Source organism: Dromiciops gliroides, chromosome 2 (assembly GCF_019393635.1).
Source record: "Dromiciops gliroides isolate mDroGli1 chromosome 2, mDroGli1.pri, whole genome shotgun sequence".
Classification (NCBI taxonomy): Eukaryota; Metazoa; Chordata; class Mammalia; order Microbiotheria; family Microbiotheriidae; genus Dromiciops; species Dromiciops gliroides.
Genome location: NC_057862.1, coordinates 23,998,582 through 24,016,925, shown reverse-complemented (window position 1 = coordinate 24,016,925; position 18,344 = coordinate 23,998,582). Strand labels below are relative to the sequence as shown.

The 18,344-nt window shown below is 39.9% G+C and overlaps 1 protein-coding gene across 2 annotated transcripts in view; it reads right to left on the bottom strand.

Moving 5' to 3' along the window:
- Positions 1–18,344, bottom strand: part of CABCOCO1 (ciliary associated calcium binding coiled-coil 1) — a 157,272-nt gene that overhangs the window by 83,826 nt on the left and 55,102 nt on the right. For both annotated transcript variants that reach the window (XM_043981546.1, XM_043981547.1), the window contains exons 4-5: positions 10,788–10,929; positions 6,699–6,771 (exon numbers count right to left, since the gene is read on the bottom strand). In XM_043981546.1, coding sequence (XP_043837481.1) covers positions 6,699–6,771; positions 10,788–10,929 — 215 coding nt within the window. The remainder of the gene's footprint in view (positions 1–6,698; positions 6,772–10,787; positions 10,930–18,344) is intronic.

Genomic DNA, 18,344 nt, shown 5'->3' with positions numbered 1-18,344 from the left:
AAGATACTGGAGTATCTTTGCCATTTCCTTCTGCAGCTCATTTTACAGAGGAAGGAACTGAGGCACACAGAGTTAAGGGACATGCCCAGGGTCAAACAGATTGTAAGTCTCTGAGGCTAGATTTGAACTCAGATCCTCCTAACTCCAGGCCCGGCACTTGATCTATTGTGCCACCTAGCGACCCCTATTGGTTTTCATTTATAGGATCATAGATAGGATTGTAGATTTAGATCCACAAGAGACATTTGAGGCTGTTTGGTCCAACCCTCTTATTTTACAGATGAGGGAACTGAAGTCCATAGAGGTTAGGTGACTCTCCAAAGGTTTTATTTATAAATATCACTTCGTCTGCTTCCACATCAATCGAGGCAAGAAAAGAGAAGGGAGAGGAGCAAGGAGGGGAGAAATGGAGAGAGAAGGAAGAAAAGGGAAAATGGGGAGAGTATGCATTCTTTGATAGGTAGGGCAGTACAGGAAGAACTATGTTGAAGCCCTCCCTTAGACATTTCCTAGGTGTGTGACCGTAGGCAGATCTCCACACCTTTCTGAGATTCAGCTTTCTCTCGCACAAAATGGGGATAATAACACCCGTTGCACCCACATAAAGCTCACAGGGTTATTATGGGGTCCGATTGAGCTAATGTACAACAGTCTATCTACCAAATGTCAGGTATTATTATCATGCAATTAAGTTTTATCTTCATAATGCCAAATTTCTATGTAGACTAGCACTGCAGCTGCCATCATTTCAGTTAAACAGATGTGATAAAAATGACCATCAAAATGGTGAATGACTATAACTCTGCAAGGAAATACATGGTAATTTTTAAGCAGATTTTTTAATGCATCCTTTTCTCCTACTGCGCAATTGCTGATATAAACTGCAGGGTGCCTGACTTTAAAGAAAATGGAAAAGGAACATTTTTGAGCAAAGGTTAGAGAAGAGATAGTTTTGTGAGATCATAGATTTAGGGCTGCAAGGGACCTCACAGGTCATTTAGGTCAACCCTCTCATATATTTTTGAGCAGAAAACAGACCCAGTGGGAGGTGACTTATCCAAAGTCATTCAGTAAGTAACAGGACCAGAATGAGGATCCAAGCCTCTGATAGCAGATTCAGCCCTGATTTCCACATTGTCCTTTATTTTCCAGTCCTAGGTCACTGAAGGATGTGCATATTATTCCTCCCTACCCCAGTGCTTTATGCTCCAGCCACACCAGACTCACTATTTCCCAGAAACCACACATCATCAGTGAACTCCATGTCTCTGTAAAAGCTGAGGTGGTGCAGAAAATAGGATGTTGGACTTGGGAGTCAGATGGTTACTAGATAACTCAGTGACACCAGACCTTTATATATCTTCTCTCAGCCTTGGTTTCCCCATCTGGAAAGTGGGGACAATAATGGAATCTACTTTGTAGGGTTGTTGTGAGCATCAAATGAGATAGCACAAGTAAAGTCCTTTGCAAACTTCAAAATCTTATGTAAATGCTAGGTGTTCTAATTATTCCAGGCTGACCCCCAGGTAGGGAATGTTCTCTCTTCTCACTTCAGCTTCTTAGAACCCCCATGACCTTTAAGGCTTGATATAAGTGCTCCTCCCACAAGAGGTTTTCCCTCCAGTTCTTCTTTAGGTCTTTAACAATTTTGTATTATCTTGCATATTATTTGTATTTGGATGCACAAGTTGAATCTCCCTCTGGGAGAATGCCAACTTCTTGAAAGTAGGGAATATTTCAGTTGTTTGCCTTCCTGTGTCCAGCATAATTCCTGGCACTTAGTAGTTACTTAATAAATGTTAAATTGGATTGAATTTCAACAGTTACTGAGATGGAGGGTGAGCAGTGGTTGGCAAGAGAAGCCCTTTATTTTTTGTTTTTTTGGTGAGGCAATTGGGGTTAAGTGATTTGCCTAGGGTCACACAGCTAGTAAGTACAAAGTGTCTGAGGCCGGATTTGAACTCAGGTCCTCCTGAATCCAGGGCTGGTGCTGTATCTACTGTGCCACCTAGCTGCCCCAGAAGCCCTTTTTAAACTCAAAACAAGAACATCTCAATTAATAATGGTGAGCAGGGGCAGTTAGATGGTGCAGTGGATAAATCATTGGCCCTGGATTCAGGAGGACCTGAGTTCAAATCCAGCCTCAGACACTTGACACTTACTAGCTGTGTGACCCTGGGCAAGTCACTTAACCCTCATTGCCCTGCCCCACCCAAAAAGAATGGGGAGCAATTGTCCCCTACTGTTGTTACTTAAGTGTCCCAGCATTAAGAAAATCTCTAAGTGAGGAGGTTGTATCCATTGAAGGAAAGTCTTCTATTTGGTCATTTACTCGCCAGCCCTTGCTCCTATGCCTGGGACTCATAGTCACAGAACATTACAGCTGCCAGGAACCTCCAAGGTCAAAGATCTATCCCATTTCTCAGAGAGAATGCCTTCTATGATGCACCTGAACAGTTACATTATTCAAACCTACTGCCTCCTAAGTAATCCCTTTTTTTCTTTCTTTCTTTCTTTTTTTTTTGGGGGGGGGGCAATGAGGTTAAGTGACTTGCCCAAGGTCACACAGCTAGTAAGTGTCAAGTGTCTGAGGTCAGATTTGAACTCAGGTCCTCCTGAATCCAGGGCCGGTGCTTTATCCTCTGGCCACTTAGCTGCCCAAAGCCATCCTTTTTTAACCCTGGACAGCGCTCACTGATCAGAAGTTGCCCTTGAAATCAAGCCCAAGGTTGCCCTCCCAGCATTCCAGGCTTCTCCATTTTCATAGAGAAATTGCGGACACATCAGAACATCTTTTACTGTCCCTGGGAATCTTGACCATATCCATAACCTCCCTGCCAGGAAATCTGTATCAGTGCCTTGTTGTCACTTCTGGGAAGGTGGAAGGTGTATGAGATCATCACATTATTTGCAATACTGTAGGGGACGGTGTTTTACGGTATTTTAGAACGGGACAACAATGGCAGAGGAACTAAATGGCTGATTAAGTGGAATCACAAATTCAGTGGAGTCTGTCCTGTAGGATGAGGGCAGGGCCGTCAAAGTCACATAGAAATGGGGTCACTAACCTGCAGATGGCATCCGTGTAGTCTGCATAGCAACAGTTTTCAACCATGACATCGTCTGTGTTTTTATGTATTTTGTTAACTATTGCTGATTCTTTTTTTGTTTGTTGTTTGTTTGTTTTTGGGTGGGGCAAGGAGGGTTGAATAACTTGCCCAGGGTCACACAGCTAGTAAGTGTCAGGTATGTGAGGTCGGATTTGAACTCAGATCCTCCTGAATCCAGGGCCAGCGCTTTATCCATTGCACCACCTAGCTGGCCACTGCCCAGTTATATTTTAATCTGTTTTGGGCAGCATCCGAGGGTGTTGCAGGCTGTGTGTGGCCTGTGGGCAGCGTGCTTGGCTCCCCTGAGGTAGGGGATACAAGGGGGGAAAGTCAGAACCATGGTACCTGCCCTCGAGGCATTCCTGATCTAGGTGGAGAACTGCAACTAGAACCTAGGAGCACTTAGAGAGAATGGCAGCAGACCGCCCAGCATTGCATGCTAAGTGATCTGGGGCCATGCTCCAAGGGGTTCAGAGAGAGGTGGAATCAGTAGGGGTTAGAACAGACTCAGAATGTTGCAGATGAAGCAGACATTAGGAACCAACATGTCCAGTCCCCAGAACCAGAACTAGCACGAGGTACTTTGGCTCCGGGATGCCAGTATCCATGAAGGATGTGTTTCTCCCTGGGGTGAAGGTGATTCCTATCTTTTATTCCATTTCAACCCCATGGAGACCTTGGGCAGCATAGGATTAAAAAGGGGGATGGGGATGAAAGGAATGACGAGCAGAGACAGTGCCACACTCCAGCCTGTGCTCCACCCCCATTGTTAAGTCTTTGAGAGCAGGATCTTTTCCTCCCTCCTTCCTTCCCTCCCTTAGTCTCTCAGAGATAGGAGCAGCACCCTGCATAGAGTAAATACTCATCATATACTTGTGGATGATTATAGTAGTTGGTCTATTTCCTGTCAAACAAATAATTCATCCCCACGCTTCTGTCTCCCCTTCCTCACTTGAGCTCCACCCTCTGGAGTCTGGGCTTATCATCCTTATTTAGATCTCCAGACCACTTTCATTCTTTCATCCTTGGTGATGCCCATTACCATGGCAAGCAAGTTTCTACCTCGTGTCACTTTGATCTCAGTAATTCAGAACCACCCATCTGCTTTCATCATTGTTTTTTTTGTTTCTTTTTTTTTTTTTTGCAGGGCAATGGGGGTTAAGTGACTTGCCCAGGGTCACACGGCTAGTAAGTGTCAAGTGTCTGAGGCTGGATTTGAACTCAGGTATTGCTGAATCCAAGGCTGGTGCTTTATCTACCGCACCACCTAGCTGCCCCCTTATCTATCTATCTATCTATCTATTTATTTTGGTGAGACGATTGGGGTTAAGTGACTTGCCCAGGGTCACACAGCTAGTAAGTGTCAATTGTTTGAGGCTGGATTTGAACTCAGGTTCTCCTGACTCCAGGGCCAGTGCTCTATCCACTGTGCCACCTAGCTGCCCCCACCCATCTGCTTTCTAGGTGAGAACCTACTTCTCTTGCTCCCCACACTCTCATGCCTTTTCAGCTCATCCCTGGCCCTTCCTTCTAATCTCTCTTCTAGGAATCTTCCTCCATAGCTGACCGACCCCCCACTCAGCCTGGCTTTCTTCCCCTCACATTCCTTCTGTTTTCTAATGTGGCTCTCCATACTGAAATGACCGAAGCCACTGAGTCTCCTGTTCTGCTCTTCAAGGCTGGTTGCTCTGGAGCTCACACCTCCCTCAGAAAGTCAGCAGGGTGTGGTGGCTGCCCATGACCTCTGTCAGACCCCACCCCCCCCTTAACTCAGCACCTACTGCTCCTCCTTGCAAGCTGCCTCCATGCTGTCCAGAGACTTGTTACTGTCATCTGTGGACCTCCAGCTCACTCTCCCCAGAAAGGTAAGAGGCAGATGGGGGGATAGTGGATCGCTTCCTGGACCTAGAGTCAGGAAGACTCGAGTTCAAATCCTGCTCAGACACTTACTAGTTGTGTGATCGTGACCAAGTAACAACATTTCTCTCTGTTCATCTATAAAATGAGGATAACGGTCCCCTCTCTCGGGCTTATTGTGAGCATCAGATGAGATAATATTTGTAAAACTATTTTGTAAAGCTTAACGTGCTATAGAAATGCTGGCTAGTCTTATTGAGTACCTGGCATATGGTCTTCTTCTCCCTCTTAATCACTACCCCCCTTGCACTTTTAGATGAATTTATCCCAGGAGTAAGAATTCCTAGTTATGGTCTTTTACCCCTACCCCCTCCCCTCCATTTTGCAAATAATGGGGTGATAGATTTAGAGCTGGGAGAGATCTTGGAGGTCATCTATTGCAACCTCATTTTATAGATGAGAAAATTGATGCTCAGAAAGGGAAGAGGTGGTAGTGGTGGCATGGCAATGTGGATAGGAGACTAGATTTGGAGTAAGGAAGTTTTTGTTGTCCAGTCATTTTGGTTGTGGCCAGTTCTTTGTGACCCCACCTGGGGTTTCCTTGGCAAAGATACTAGCGTATTTTGCCATTTCCTTCAGATCATTTTACAGATAAGGAAACTGAGGCAAACAGGGTTAAGTGACTCATCCAGGGTCACAAAGTATCTAAAGTCAGATTCGAACTCAGGAAGATGTCTTTCTGACTTCAGGTCCAGAACTCTGTGCACTATGGTGCCACCTAGTTACCCTGAGTAAGGAAGACCTGGGTTCAACTGTAAATTCAATTCAATCGTGTACTTGTTCTCTAAGACTAGACAGTCACTTCACATCTCTGTGCCTCAGTTTCTTCATATTTAAAGTTAGTTGGATCTGATGACCTCTAAGATTCCACCTAGGACTCAATCTCAGACCCCATAATCCTATTAAGTGATTTTTCCAAGTCATACAGGCAGTATGCGGATCTGAACTGAGGTCTTCTGCCTCTAAAGTCAGGGCTTTTTCCGTCAGATCACACTAAGGAGTTGGATTTCTTTTGGTCAAATTTAGATTGGAAGGGAGGAAATGTGAACACGAAAGGGGTCTCCCTTTTAATATAGGACTTTTTAGGGAGAGTGCCTCAGAGGTCTATAGATGCTAATAACAAGACTCTAGAGTCACAACAGCAGAGATCGGGTCTGAAAGAGCATTCAATTACATCATAAGACGATAAACTCAGAGCTGGGAGGGGCCAAAGAGGTTGTCTAGCTCACCCCAATCCCCCATTTTTCAAGAAAGGAAACAGGCCCTGATAAATACAATGATTTGCCCAAGGTTACCCAATAGCACATAAGGGGCAGAATTGGCATTTGAACCCATGCCCTCTGATTCTAAATCTAGCCCCCATCCCCCGTCCTCTCCTGGTCTTGTCTGCAGATTATGGATCAGCAACAGACCTGCTTGATCTGTTTTTTTCCAACACTGCTCCAACAAATGAACTGCACCCCATCCACAGAGCTCCCAGCCAAGAGGGCCAGCTTTCTCAGCCCAGAGCTCATCTGATACCATTATTCTTTTCCCAAACTACTAGTTGGTTATATTAATACTGGAGTAATCATGACAAGAATTTGCTCTAAGCCTTTAAAGAACCCAGATGCTAATCAGTATGCATTAAGAGATCCAGCTTAATTGGTTCCATCCAGATAAATTACTTACCTCCGTTCCTATCACAATTTCATCCCTGGGAGAGAAGAAGAGAAATTCATACAGCTTATAGTGTTGAAATAAGCTGAAATACAAAATAAATGGGGAACTGCAGTCAATTTCGTTTGTCAAGTACACATCCACAGGTAATGATTATATTAGCAGTCTGTCAAGCTGACCAAGAGAAGGATATTCAGCACTAACTGTTATGAGCCTATTCCCTCATTGTAGATAAAATTTTCCATAAAGGCTAAGACTTTCAAGGGTTTTCAAAATGACATGGTGTTTGAAAATGTGATGTAGCATTTAAAATCATGTCACTAATTTCATCTGAAAATTAAGAATCTAGAATTATTTAGGAATCATTAGATACTGTCTTTTAAGTGTGAATGGTCTGGAAGGACCCCCAAATGGTAGTACTGATGAGTGATGGCAACCCCCCACCCCATAACTTTGTTGAGTTGACCCCATCCTGAAGTCAGAAATGGAGCACTACACTGACTCTCAGAGTAAGAAGAGTCTTCAGAGGCCACCTGGGTTAATCCATATCTGAATAGCAATCCCCTCAAGGACATACACTGTAAGTGGCCATTCATTCTGTGACTTGGAATCCAACCATGACATTCTTTACTGAAGCAGGACATTCCAGTTTTGGAGAGCTTTCATCACTAGGAAGTTCTTCCTGACATCAGGCTTGAAATAGCTTCTTGCTACCTTCCACCAGAATATTCCTCCCAACTCTTCCCTCTGGGACTGAACAGAAAAAGGTCTACTTCCTCTTGCATGTGACAGTCCCGTTCACCAGAGCTAGCTATGCTGTTTTCGTGGACTCCAATCTTGTTTCATATCTCATGTGTTTTTTCCTAATTCCATTCAATTCAGTTCAGGTCATTTTAATTCAAAAAAGCATCTAATAGAGTGAAGGAACAACGTGTGAGGTGCTAGGGATGCCCTTTTGTGCAATGTCACTTACTGAGAACCAATCGGGCATCAAGGCAGTTGCTCCCCAACACACATCCAGCTTCCGAGGAGGTGCCCAAGTACAGAAAATCAGAAGTTCCATCAAGAGGCTAAACTCAGATTAAAAAAAATAGTCCTTAGCCTCAGTGAGCTTATTTTCTAAAACTGATGAGGATGAAATTCACCTGCAATTTAATGTCACTTTTTTTCTTAAAAAGATGAACTTGAATGCAGTTAAACAATTTTTCTTGAGGTATGTTGGATAAATGGAGCAGGAAAGAAAGAATGATTAATGAGTCTGTTTTGTCCCTTCTCTAAAACCTAAAAGCTGAATCTCTCTGACAACACCAAAGGTTGGGAGGGCCTTCCAAACAAATGATCCCATCGCTGGCACAATGATGACTCTCAGTGACATTCGTTGGAGGCTGGGAAGCTGCTGAAATGTTGAGTTCTAATATCCTGTTTGTGGTAATATTTGAATTTCTTTAATTCTCTTCCTGCTGGTTGGGAAAATTAATAGTCTCATAATCTCCAAAAATGCCTGAGAACAAAAAAAATCTTAGTGCTTTCTGTTTCACTCTGGTGCCTTTTGCTATTTAAGAAAATTGATTTTAATATAACTGAGAAATTAACATTTAAAATGTAGCTACTGAGCATGTATAATAATGGCTTTTGCTGAAAGTTGTAATGGATCAAAGTTTCAATGCATTTGAAATCAATGGAGAAATCCTCAGGCAGCCGGGGTTCTCAGAGTTACACTAGGAGTTTGATCTCTCGACTAACATAACCCATTTAATTTAATTCTGTTCTATTCAACACTCTATTTATTAGGGACCTACTATGTGCAAGGCCCTGGGGACATGAAGGCATAAAAAGATGCAGCTTATAATCAAAGCAAGAATGGAAGATGTAGGATGAGTAAGCAAAGAATGACAATGCACATTACAACACGATCAACACAATGGAGGAACTCAGTCTTTTTTTAAGAAACTGTGAGGGGATGGGGGATGTCTGGACTTGTTTGTGATGCATGAGTTTGCATTCACTATTTTATCATGTTAATATGTATTAGTGTGCAGTTCTTGGCTGCATCTAAATTTCCTGGAGTAAGCAAGACTCTACACAAGCTCCCATGCTTCTATACCTTAGGGTGAAAGAGGAGGAAGATTTGGCCTCTGACACTTCTTCTTGTGTAACCTTGGGCAAATCACTTACCCTCCATGGGTCTCAGTTGCTTTATCTGTAAAATGAAGGTTTGGAACACTTGGTCCTTGGGGACCCTTCCAGGTCTATGATTAAACCTGTAGGATTTCATGGGTGAGATGTCAGTGTTTATTGAACCTTCATAAATGATAGTCATGTTTGGGGTGGACTGAGAGAGCAGGGAGTCATGGGTTGAAGTTTGAGTTGGAATCAGAAAGAACTAGATTGAAATCTTCCCTCAGACATTAGTTGTGTGACTACAGGCAAGTCCTTAAACCACTCTGTGCCTCAGTTTCTTTATTTGTAAAATGGAGTGAATGGACTTGCTGGCTTCAGGTCCTAGTACAGCTGAAATACACTGCTCAGTTGGGAGGAAAGACAGTGATAAACCAGTGGACAACTTTCATGGTGGACCAGGGCCTCAGCTCTACGCTAAATCGTTCATCCTTTGTTTTTGAAGAGGACCAGTGACATCACAGGTTGACTGGAGCATGAATGGGATCGAAGTGAGACCAAGATGCACAAAGTCATCAGCTTCACTCTCTCTTTCAGAATGATTGAAATCCAGTGGCTGGACAAACATCAAGATGATTGGCGATGACCCAGGTTACAATGGCTGACCTTGGCGTCTCTGATGTCTGACCAAGCACTCAGCATGTCTACAGCACCTGCTTCAGCCACCTTCTTGGTTGTTGGAAGAAATTGTTCTCATCTGCCCATTCCACAGTGGGACATCTTCACATGCTCGGGGTAGACATCCTCCTAAGTCACCAATGGGTTTGAGGCCTCTTGGTTACTCTCAACCTAGTTTAATCCACCAGCAGAGGGTATTACCAAGGCATGGCCACTAAATGAGTATTAGTTAAAGGACCTGGTAATGCTTAGCCTGGAGGAGAGAAGGATTGGGGGACACAATTGCTATCCTCATGTTTTTGAGGGACTATCAGGTGAAGTAGGGATTATTTCTTCTGCTTGGCCAACAGAGGCAGGACTGGGAGCAAGAGGCAGAGGCACATTTCAGTTCCGTGTAAGGAAGACAAGTCAATGATTTGGGGCCTTATTTGAAGGCACTTTCTCCACTGGCACAGTTCATGGTCATTTATAACTTATAGTCTGAGAATGTTGCCTGAGGCTCATAAAGGTTAAATGGTTTGTCCATGGTCTGTTACAAAGCTCACTTAATTAGATCCCAGAGGCAGAATTTGATCTCTGCTTATCCTGGTTTTATGCCCATCACCCCATCCACTGTCTATCTCACTGAGATTAGTCTTGGCTGAAAGTGAAATGGGTTTCCATGGGAGCCTGTTAACTCTACCTCTGGATGTATTTGAGCAGGGGATGAATGGCTATTTTCTGGGTGAAAGGCAGAGGGCCTCTTCATTAGGTGGGATGAATCAATGAGGTCAAATTCAAATAGAAATGGTACCTATAGGTGCATATTGACTTAGAAAGCCACAAATTAACATTATCTCTGTTGTATTCTGTTTTTCTTTATTTTATCAAACATTTAAAAATCACATTTTAATCTGGTTCTGGCTGTACTTAGTCTTTGTGTTGTGAGTTTGGTACCTCTGGACAGCCCCTGGGGCCCCTTTAATCTCAGAGATTCTATGGAAGTATGCCTGAAACAACATGAGATATTCAAGAAGAAGTGAGGTTGGGCACTAGACCTAAAAATATCCTGGCGTATTTTAGCATAAGAGGAACTTTAGAAAATGCCATCTTACCATAATCACATTTTAGAGATGTTAAGTTAGCTGAAACTTTGCATTTCCTGACTTTTGTTTGTTAGGTGGCAGATCTATGTGATCTGGTACTATGTACAAAAATAAAAAGTTGGCATTGTCCAAAGATGCTTAAAGGCTTTCTTTTATCTCATAGACCATTTTCTGAGGCCCTTTCTTCAGGGTTGGAATAGCTTTGGTAAAGGGAGTATACCTCATCTTCAGATAATCGATGATCTCGTTGGCTTGTTGTACATTAAAGACATTCATATAGGGCTTATCTATGGTATTTGGGCCAATTTCAGCCATGGCTTCCCCCAGAAACTTTATGCTGTCTTCCAGAGATGCATGTAGGGCTGAAATGAAATTCAAAGAAATGAAAAGTAAGTGTAATTATGATGGATGTTTTCTTGGCACTCAAGACCTACTCAGAGTGCAAAAAAAAAAAGTGCTTTCAGAACTCTTTAAAATGCAGCGTTTCCAAAGACAGATAGCACAAATATTGTTGCCTAAATTCCTTCCTCGAAAGCAGTCATCAACCCTAGCAACTGAGAGTTATTTACACAAATAGTTGCACAATAATGCCTGAAGCATTTAAGCACAGTTTTGACTTTTGCTTAAAAATTTTTCTCATTCTTCTTATTTAATAATGGTATTCAAGCTTTTAAATATCAGGATGATTTCCCAGCATACCTCACTTCAGCTGAATTTTGGGGATAGTGGTGGTGGCGGCAGTGGATAGCATCTTGAATTTTAAGTTAGGAAGCCTACAGTTTAAAATCTGCTTCAGACATTTGCCCTGGGCAATTCATTTAAACTCTCAACCTCAGTTTCTTCATCTGTAAAATGAGGATTGTATTAAGGAGAGTTGTTGTGAGAATTAAATGAGGAATGGAAATTAAAACCCATAAAGTGATACTTACTCACAATTTATACCTTTTTTCCATAGCCATAGTTCCCCACCTCTTACCAAGTAAAGGGGGTCATGTTTCATAACATAATAAATACTATCATAGATTTAGACTTGGAAGAAACCTCAAAGATCATTTAGTTCAACCTCCTCCTTTTATAGTTGAGGAAACTCATAAGAGAGATGGACTTTCCCAGGGTCACATAGCTAGTGTCAGAGGTGGAATTTTAACTTTCTTCCTGACTCCAAGTCCAGGGTTCTATTCACTATTGCGTACTGCCTTTCATTTTCATTGGAAACAAGATTAGTCTTTGCAATACAGTTGAATTTGGAAGCATCTTGGTATTGTTTTGTTGACATTGTATATGGCTCACATTTATATAGCTCTTTAAAGTTTGCAGTTTGTTTAAAGCCAAGCTAAGGCAGGAACTTGCCTGAACTCTTCCAAATTCATCTCCAAATAACTACAAATAATGACTCAAAAACCAACAAAAAGATGGAGTGAAAAAATTATCCAGCCCAAGACAACCTAGAAGGTCATGAGGAAAGGTTTGTCTCACTCAGGTAAAAGGGGAGTGCAATCCAGTTTAGGTGTCATCCAAGCAAACCAGCAGTTTTCCACACCCAGCAAGCCAGTAGGAGGCCAAGAGCCTTAGTGTAGTTCAGTGTCAAGGCATTGGGGCTCTGGTGCAGCAGACCAGTGACACAGCAGGCCAGAAACACAGCATATCAGCTGTAAGACCTTCAGCCCCCACCACAGCAGTCCAGAGGTCAGGCCCCAGGCCCCAGGCCCCTGGAACAAGAAGCTTGGGATAGTGCCCTCTCTACCCCAGGAGGAGAGCCCAACTTTAAGTCATTAACTAGGCTGGAAAAATGAACAAAAAACCCCCAAAAGTATCTGATTTATAGTGTTACTGTGATGGCAGGGAAGATCAAAACACAACCTCAGAAGAGGACAGCAGTGTCAAAACACCCATTAGAAAAGCCTTAAAGAAAAATGTGAATTGGTCTCAGACCCAAAAAGAAATGGAAGAGCATAAAAAGGATTTAAAAAACAAGTAAAAGAAGCAGAAAAAAACTTGGGAAAAGAAATGGGAATGATGCAAGAGAATCATGAAAAAATAGAGAACATCTTGGTAAAGGAAGCACAAAAAAGCTAATGAGTCCACGAGACATCAAGAAACAACAAAACAAAATCAAAAGACTGAAAAAATGTGAAATATCTCATTGAAAAAACAACTGACCTAGAAAATAGATCTAGGAGAGATAATTTAAGAATTATTGGACTACCTGAAAGCCATGATCAAAAAAAGAGTCTGGACAACATATTTCAAGAAATTATCTAGGAAAACTTCCCTGATATTCTAGAACCATGGAGTAAAAAAAGAAATAGAAGTAATTCACCAATCACTTCCTGAAAGAGACCCCAAAGTGAAAACTCCAATAAATATTAATGCCAAATTCCAGAACTCTGAGGTCAATGAGAAAATGCTGCAAGCAGCCAGAAAGAAACAATTTAAATATCATGGAGCTACAGTCAGTATTACTTGTGATTTAGTAGCTTCTATATTAAAGGACTGGAGGGCTTGGGATATGATATTCTGGAAGGCAAAGGAGTTAGGGCTATAACCAAGAATCACCTATCTAGAGAAACTGAGAATAATCCTTCAGGGGGAAATGGATAGTCAATGATGGTTTTAAAGCATTCCTGATGAAAAGACCAGAGCTGAACAGAAAATTTGATTTTCAAACAGAAGATTCAAAAGAACAATAAAAAGTTAAACAAGGAAGAGAAAACATAAGGGATTTAATAAGGTTAAATTTTTACATCTCTACACAGGAAGATGATAATTTCAACTCCTAAGGATTTTTATCACTATTAGGACAGTTAGAAGGAGTATTTATAGACAGAGAATGCAGGTATAAGTTGACTTTTACGGGATGATACCTCAAAACCCTCAAAACAACATTAAGGCATAAGAAAGAGGATTACACTGGAAGAAGAGGGAAGGGAGAGATAGAATGGGGTATATTATCTCACATGAAGAGGTAGGTACAAAAGACCTATTACAGTGGAAGGAAAGACTGAAGGTGGGTTGGCATAACATGAAACCTACTCTGATCAGAGTTGGTTCAAAGAGGAAATAAAATACATGCACAGTTGGGTATAGAATTCATCTTTTCCTAAAGAGAAGTAGGAGAGGAAGGGAATAAAAGAAAAGTTGGGGGACTGATAGAAGGAAGGGCAGATTGGGGAAGGTGATGGTCAGAAACTAAACACTTGTGTGAATGGACAGGGAGAAAGAAGAGAGAGAGAAGGATAAATGGGGAAAAATAAGATGGAGGGAAATACACAGTTAGAGATCATAACTGTGAATGCAAATAGGATAAACTCACCCACAAAATGAAAGTGTATAGAGCGGATTAAGAACCAGAATCCTACAATATACTGTTTACAAGAAACACATTTGAATCAGAGAAACACACAAAGAGTAAAAGTAAGAGACTGGGCAGAATCTATTATGCTATAGCTGAAGTGAAAAAAGCAGGGGTATCAATCATGATGTCAGACAAAGTAAAAACAAAAATAGATCTTATTAAAAGAGAAGGAAACGGGGCAGCTAGGTAGTGCAGTGGATAGAGCACTGGCCCTGGAGTCAGGAGTACCTGAGTTCAAATCTGGCCTCAGACACTTAACACTTACTAGCTGTGTGACCCTGGGCAAGTCACTTAACCCCAATTGCCTCACTAAAAAACAAAAAAAACAAAAACAAAAACAAAAAAGAGAAGGAAACTACATTTTGCTAAAAGGTACCATAGACAATGAAGTAATAACAATACAAAAAACATATGCACCATATGGTAAAGGATCAAAATTTTTTAAAAAAGAAGTTAAATTAGTCACAGGAGGAAATAGACGTTAAAACTATACTAATGGGTAACCTCAACTTTCCCCTCTCAGAATTAGAGAAATGTAACAAATAACAAACAAAAAAGAAATTAAAGAGGTGAACAGAATTTCAGAAAAATTAAATACAATACTCCTTTGGTGAAAATTGAATGGCAGTACATGGCACCTACACAAAAATTGACAAAGCATTAGGGCATAAAAACCCATGATAAAATGTAGAAAGGCAGAAATATTAAAAGCATTATTTTCAGATGATAATGAAATAAAAATTATATTCAATAAAAGGCAGTGGAAAGATGGATTAAAATTTAATTGGAAATTAAATAATCTAATCCTAGAAATGTGGGTGTCAAAGAACAAATAATAGAAACAATAATTTCAACAAAGAGAATGGCAACAATGAGACAATATACTATTGGATGTAGTACTTAGGGGAAAGTTTATATCGCCAAACAGCAGTAAAATAGAGAAAGAGAAGATCAATGAATTGGGAATGCAACCAGAAAAACTAGAAAAAGAACCAGTTAACCACCCCCAATTAAATACCAAATTGGAAATACTGAAAATCAAAGGAGAGACTGATAAAACCGAAAGTAAAGTTTGCTTATTTTTCAGTACCATATCAAACTATCAAAAATTTTTTTTTAGACCAGAAAGTCATGAATATCAAGGGAATTATTGGAAAAATATGAAGGAAGGTGGCCTAGCAATGCCAGATATCAAACTGTATTATAAAGCAGTAATCATTAAAACTATTTGGTACTAAGAAATAGAGTGGTGGATCAATGGAATATATTAAGTACCCAACACATGGTAGTAAATGAAGACAGTATATATACTGTTTGATAAACCCAAAGACCCCAGCCTTTGGGGCAAGAATTCACCATTTGACAAAAACTGCCAGGTAAACTGGACAACAAAAGAACACAACCTACATATAGACTAACATCTCACACTATATATCAAAATGGGTACATAATTTTGACAAAAAATGTGACACAAAAGCAAATTAGGAGAGCAAGGAATAGAGTACCTGTTAGATCTATGGAGAAAGGAAGAATATATGACCAAATAAGGGGTAGAGAGCATTACAAAATATAAAATACATAATTTTTATTATTTTTAGTTTTAAAAGCTTTTGTACAGAAAAAATCAATGCAACTAAAATTAGAAGGAAAACAGAAAGCTGGGAAACAATCTTTATACCAAGTGTCTCTGTTAAAGGCCTCCTTTCTCAAATATATGGAGGACTCGGTCAAATTTATAATAATACTAGCCATTCCCCAATTGATAAATGGTCAAAGGATATAAACAGGCAGTTTTCAGATGAAGAAATCAAAACTATCTATAGGCATATGAAATTCTCTAAATGATTTTTTATTAGAGAAATGCAAATTAAAACAACTCTGAGATACCACCTCATACTTATTAAACTGGCTAATATGATAAGAAAGGAAAATGATAAATGTTGGAGAAGATGTGGGAAAATTTGAACATTAATGCACTGTTGGTGAAGTTGTAAACTGATCCAACCATTCTGGAGAGCAATTTGGAACTATGCCCAAAGGGCAACAAGTCTGTGCTTACCCTTTGATCCATCAATACCACTACCAGGTCTGTATCCTAAGGAGATCACAAAAAAGGGAAAAAGGGTCCAACATGTTCAAAAGTATTTATAGCAGCCCTTTTTGTAGTGGCAAAATATTGGAAATTAAGAGAATGCTCATCAATTGGGCTGGACAATCCGTAGTATATTGTTAAGGGCTAAAATTCTAGCTAGTCTGTCTAAAATATCCAATGAGTGGTCGCCGATAAATTATAAGCTTTAGCAAGAGTTAGACTTTTAAGTGTTTATTAAGGAGAATAAGAATTTGGTAAAGAGAGAGGGAAAGGCCTAGATTCCTATCTATTAAAGGGAGAGTGCATTTCTAGCTCCGCTCTCCGCCAGAGTCCAGAGGAAAGAGCCTCAGAACGAGTGCCAGTCTCTTCTTTCCTCCTCCCACTAGCCCGCATCACTTCCTGACGCCAAAGAAAAGACTCCTGGTCTTGCCCTCAAAGACCTTCGTTTCATGGGCAGAACTCTTCTACAGTAAGTCTCCAGCAGGTGGCGTCATTCCAATTGTTACAATATGAATATAATGGAATACTATTATACAATAAGAAATGATGAACAGGCCGATTTCAGAAAAAACTTTTGTGAACTAATGCAAATCAAAATAAGCAGAATGAGGAAAACATTGTACACAGTATCAGCAACATTGTGTGATGATCAACTATGAAAGACTTAGCTGTTCTTGGGAACACAATGATCCAAGATAAGTACAAAGGACTTAATGAAGGAAAATGCCATTCATAATAATGAACTGATTGACTTAATGCAGACTGAAGCATACTTTTTTCACTTGCTTCATTCTTTTTTGTTTTTTCCCTTTTGATCTGTTTCTTCTTTCACAACTGTGACTAATATGGAAATATGTTTTACATGATAGCATATGTATAACCTATGCCTACCATTTTAAGAAGAGGGTAGGGGAGAGAGGGAGGGAGAAAAATTTGGAACTCAATATCTTGTAAAAATGAATGCTAAAATTGTCTTGACATGCATTTGGGGAAAATAAAATATTTTGAAAAATCAAAAAAAATTAAAGTATAAAAACATTGAATGAATAAATAAATAAAACTAGGAGCTGGTTTTATAGGAAAGCTGATAACATAGATAAATCATTGGTTAACTTGATTTTAAAAGGAAAGAAACCAAATTATCAGTATCAAAAATGCAAAGAGTGAACTTCCCACCAAACAAAAAGGAAATTAAAACAATGATTAGGAGCCATTTTGCCCAATTATGTGCCAATAAATCTGATAATCTCAGTGAAATGGATGAATATTTACAAAAATATAAATGACTGTGATTAATAGAAAAGGAAATAGAATACTTAAATAATACCATTTTAGAAAAAGAAATTAAACGAGCCATCCATGAACAATCTAAGAAAAAAATCTCTGGAGCCAGATGGATTTATGAGTGACTTATACCAAACATTTAAAGAATGGTTAATTCCAATACTATATAAACTATTTGGAAAAATAGGTGGAGAACTACCAAATTCCTTTTATGACACAAATATGTTGCTGATATCCAAACCAGGAAGAGCCAAAACAGAGAAGGAAAACTATAGGCCAATTTCCTCAGTGAATATTGATGCAAAAATTTAAGTAAAATGCTAGCAAGGAAATTGTAGCAATACATCACAAGGACCACACATTTAAGACCAGGTGGGATTTAGGGCAGGAATGCAGGGAAGGTTCAACATTAGGAAAACTATCAGTATAATTGACCATATCAATAACAAAACCAATAGAAATCATATTATTATCTCAATAGTTGTAGAAAAAGCTTTTGACAAAATACAATAACTATTCCTATTAAAAACACTAGAGAGGACAGGAGTAAATGTAGCTTTCCTTAAAATGATAAGTAATAGCTATTAAAACCATTAGCAAGCATTATCTGTAATGGGGATAGCTAGAAGACTTCCCAATAAGATTGGGGTGATGAAATGATGCTCATTATCACCACTGTTATTCAGTATTGTACTTGAAATGCTAGCTATTGCAATAAAAGAAGAAAAAGAAATTGAAAGAATTAGAACAGGCAATGAGGAAACAAAATTATTACTGTTTGCAGATGATGTAATTGTGAATTTAGAGAATCAACTAAAAAAACCTAGTTAAAATAATTAACAACTTTAGCAAAGTTGTAGGATATAAAATAAACCCACATAAATTCTCAGCATTTCTATATATTACCAACAAAACTCAGCAGCAAAAGATAGAAAGAGAAATCTCATTTATCTTAAGTGTAAACTGTAAAATACTTGGGAGTTTACCTGCCAAGACAAATCCAGGAACTATATAAACACAGTTACAAAACACTTCAAACAAAGTCA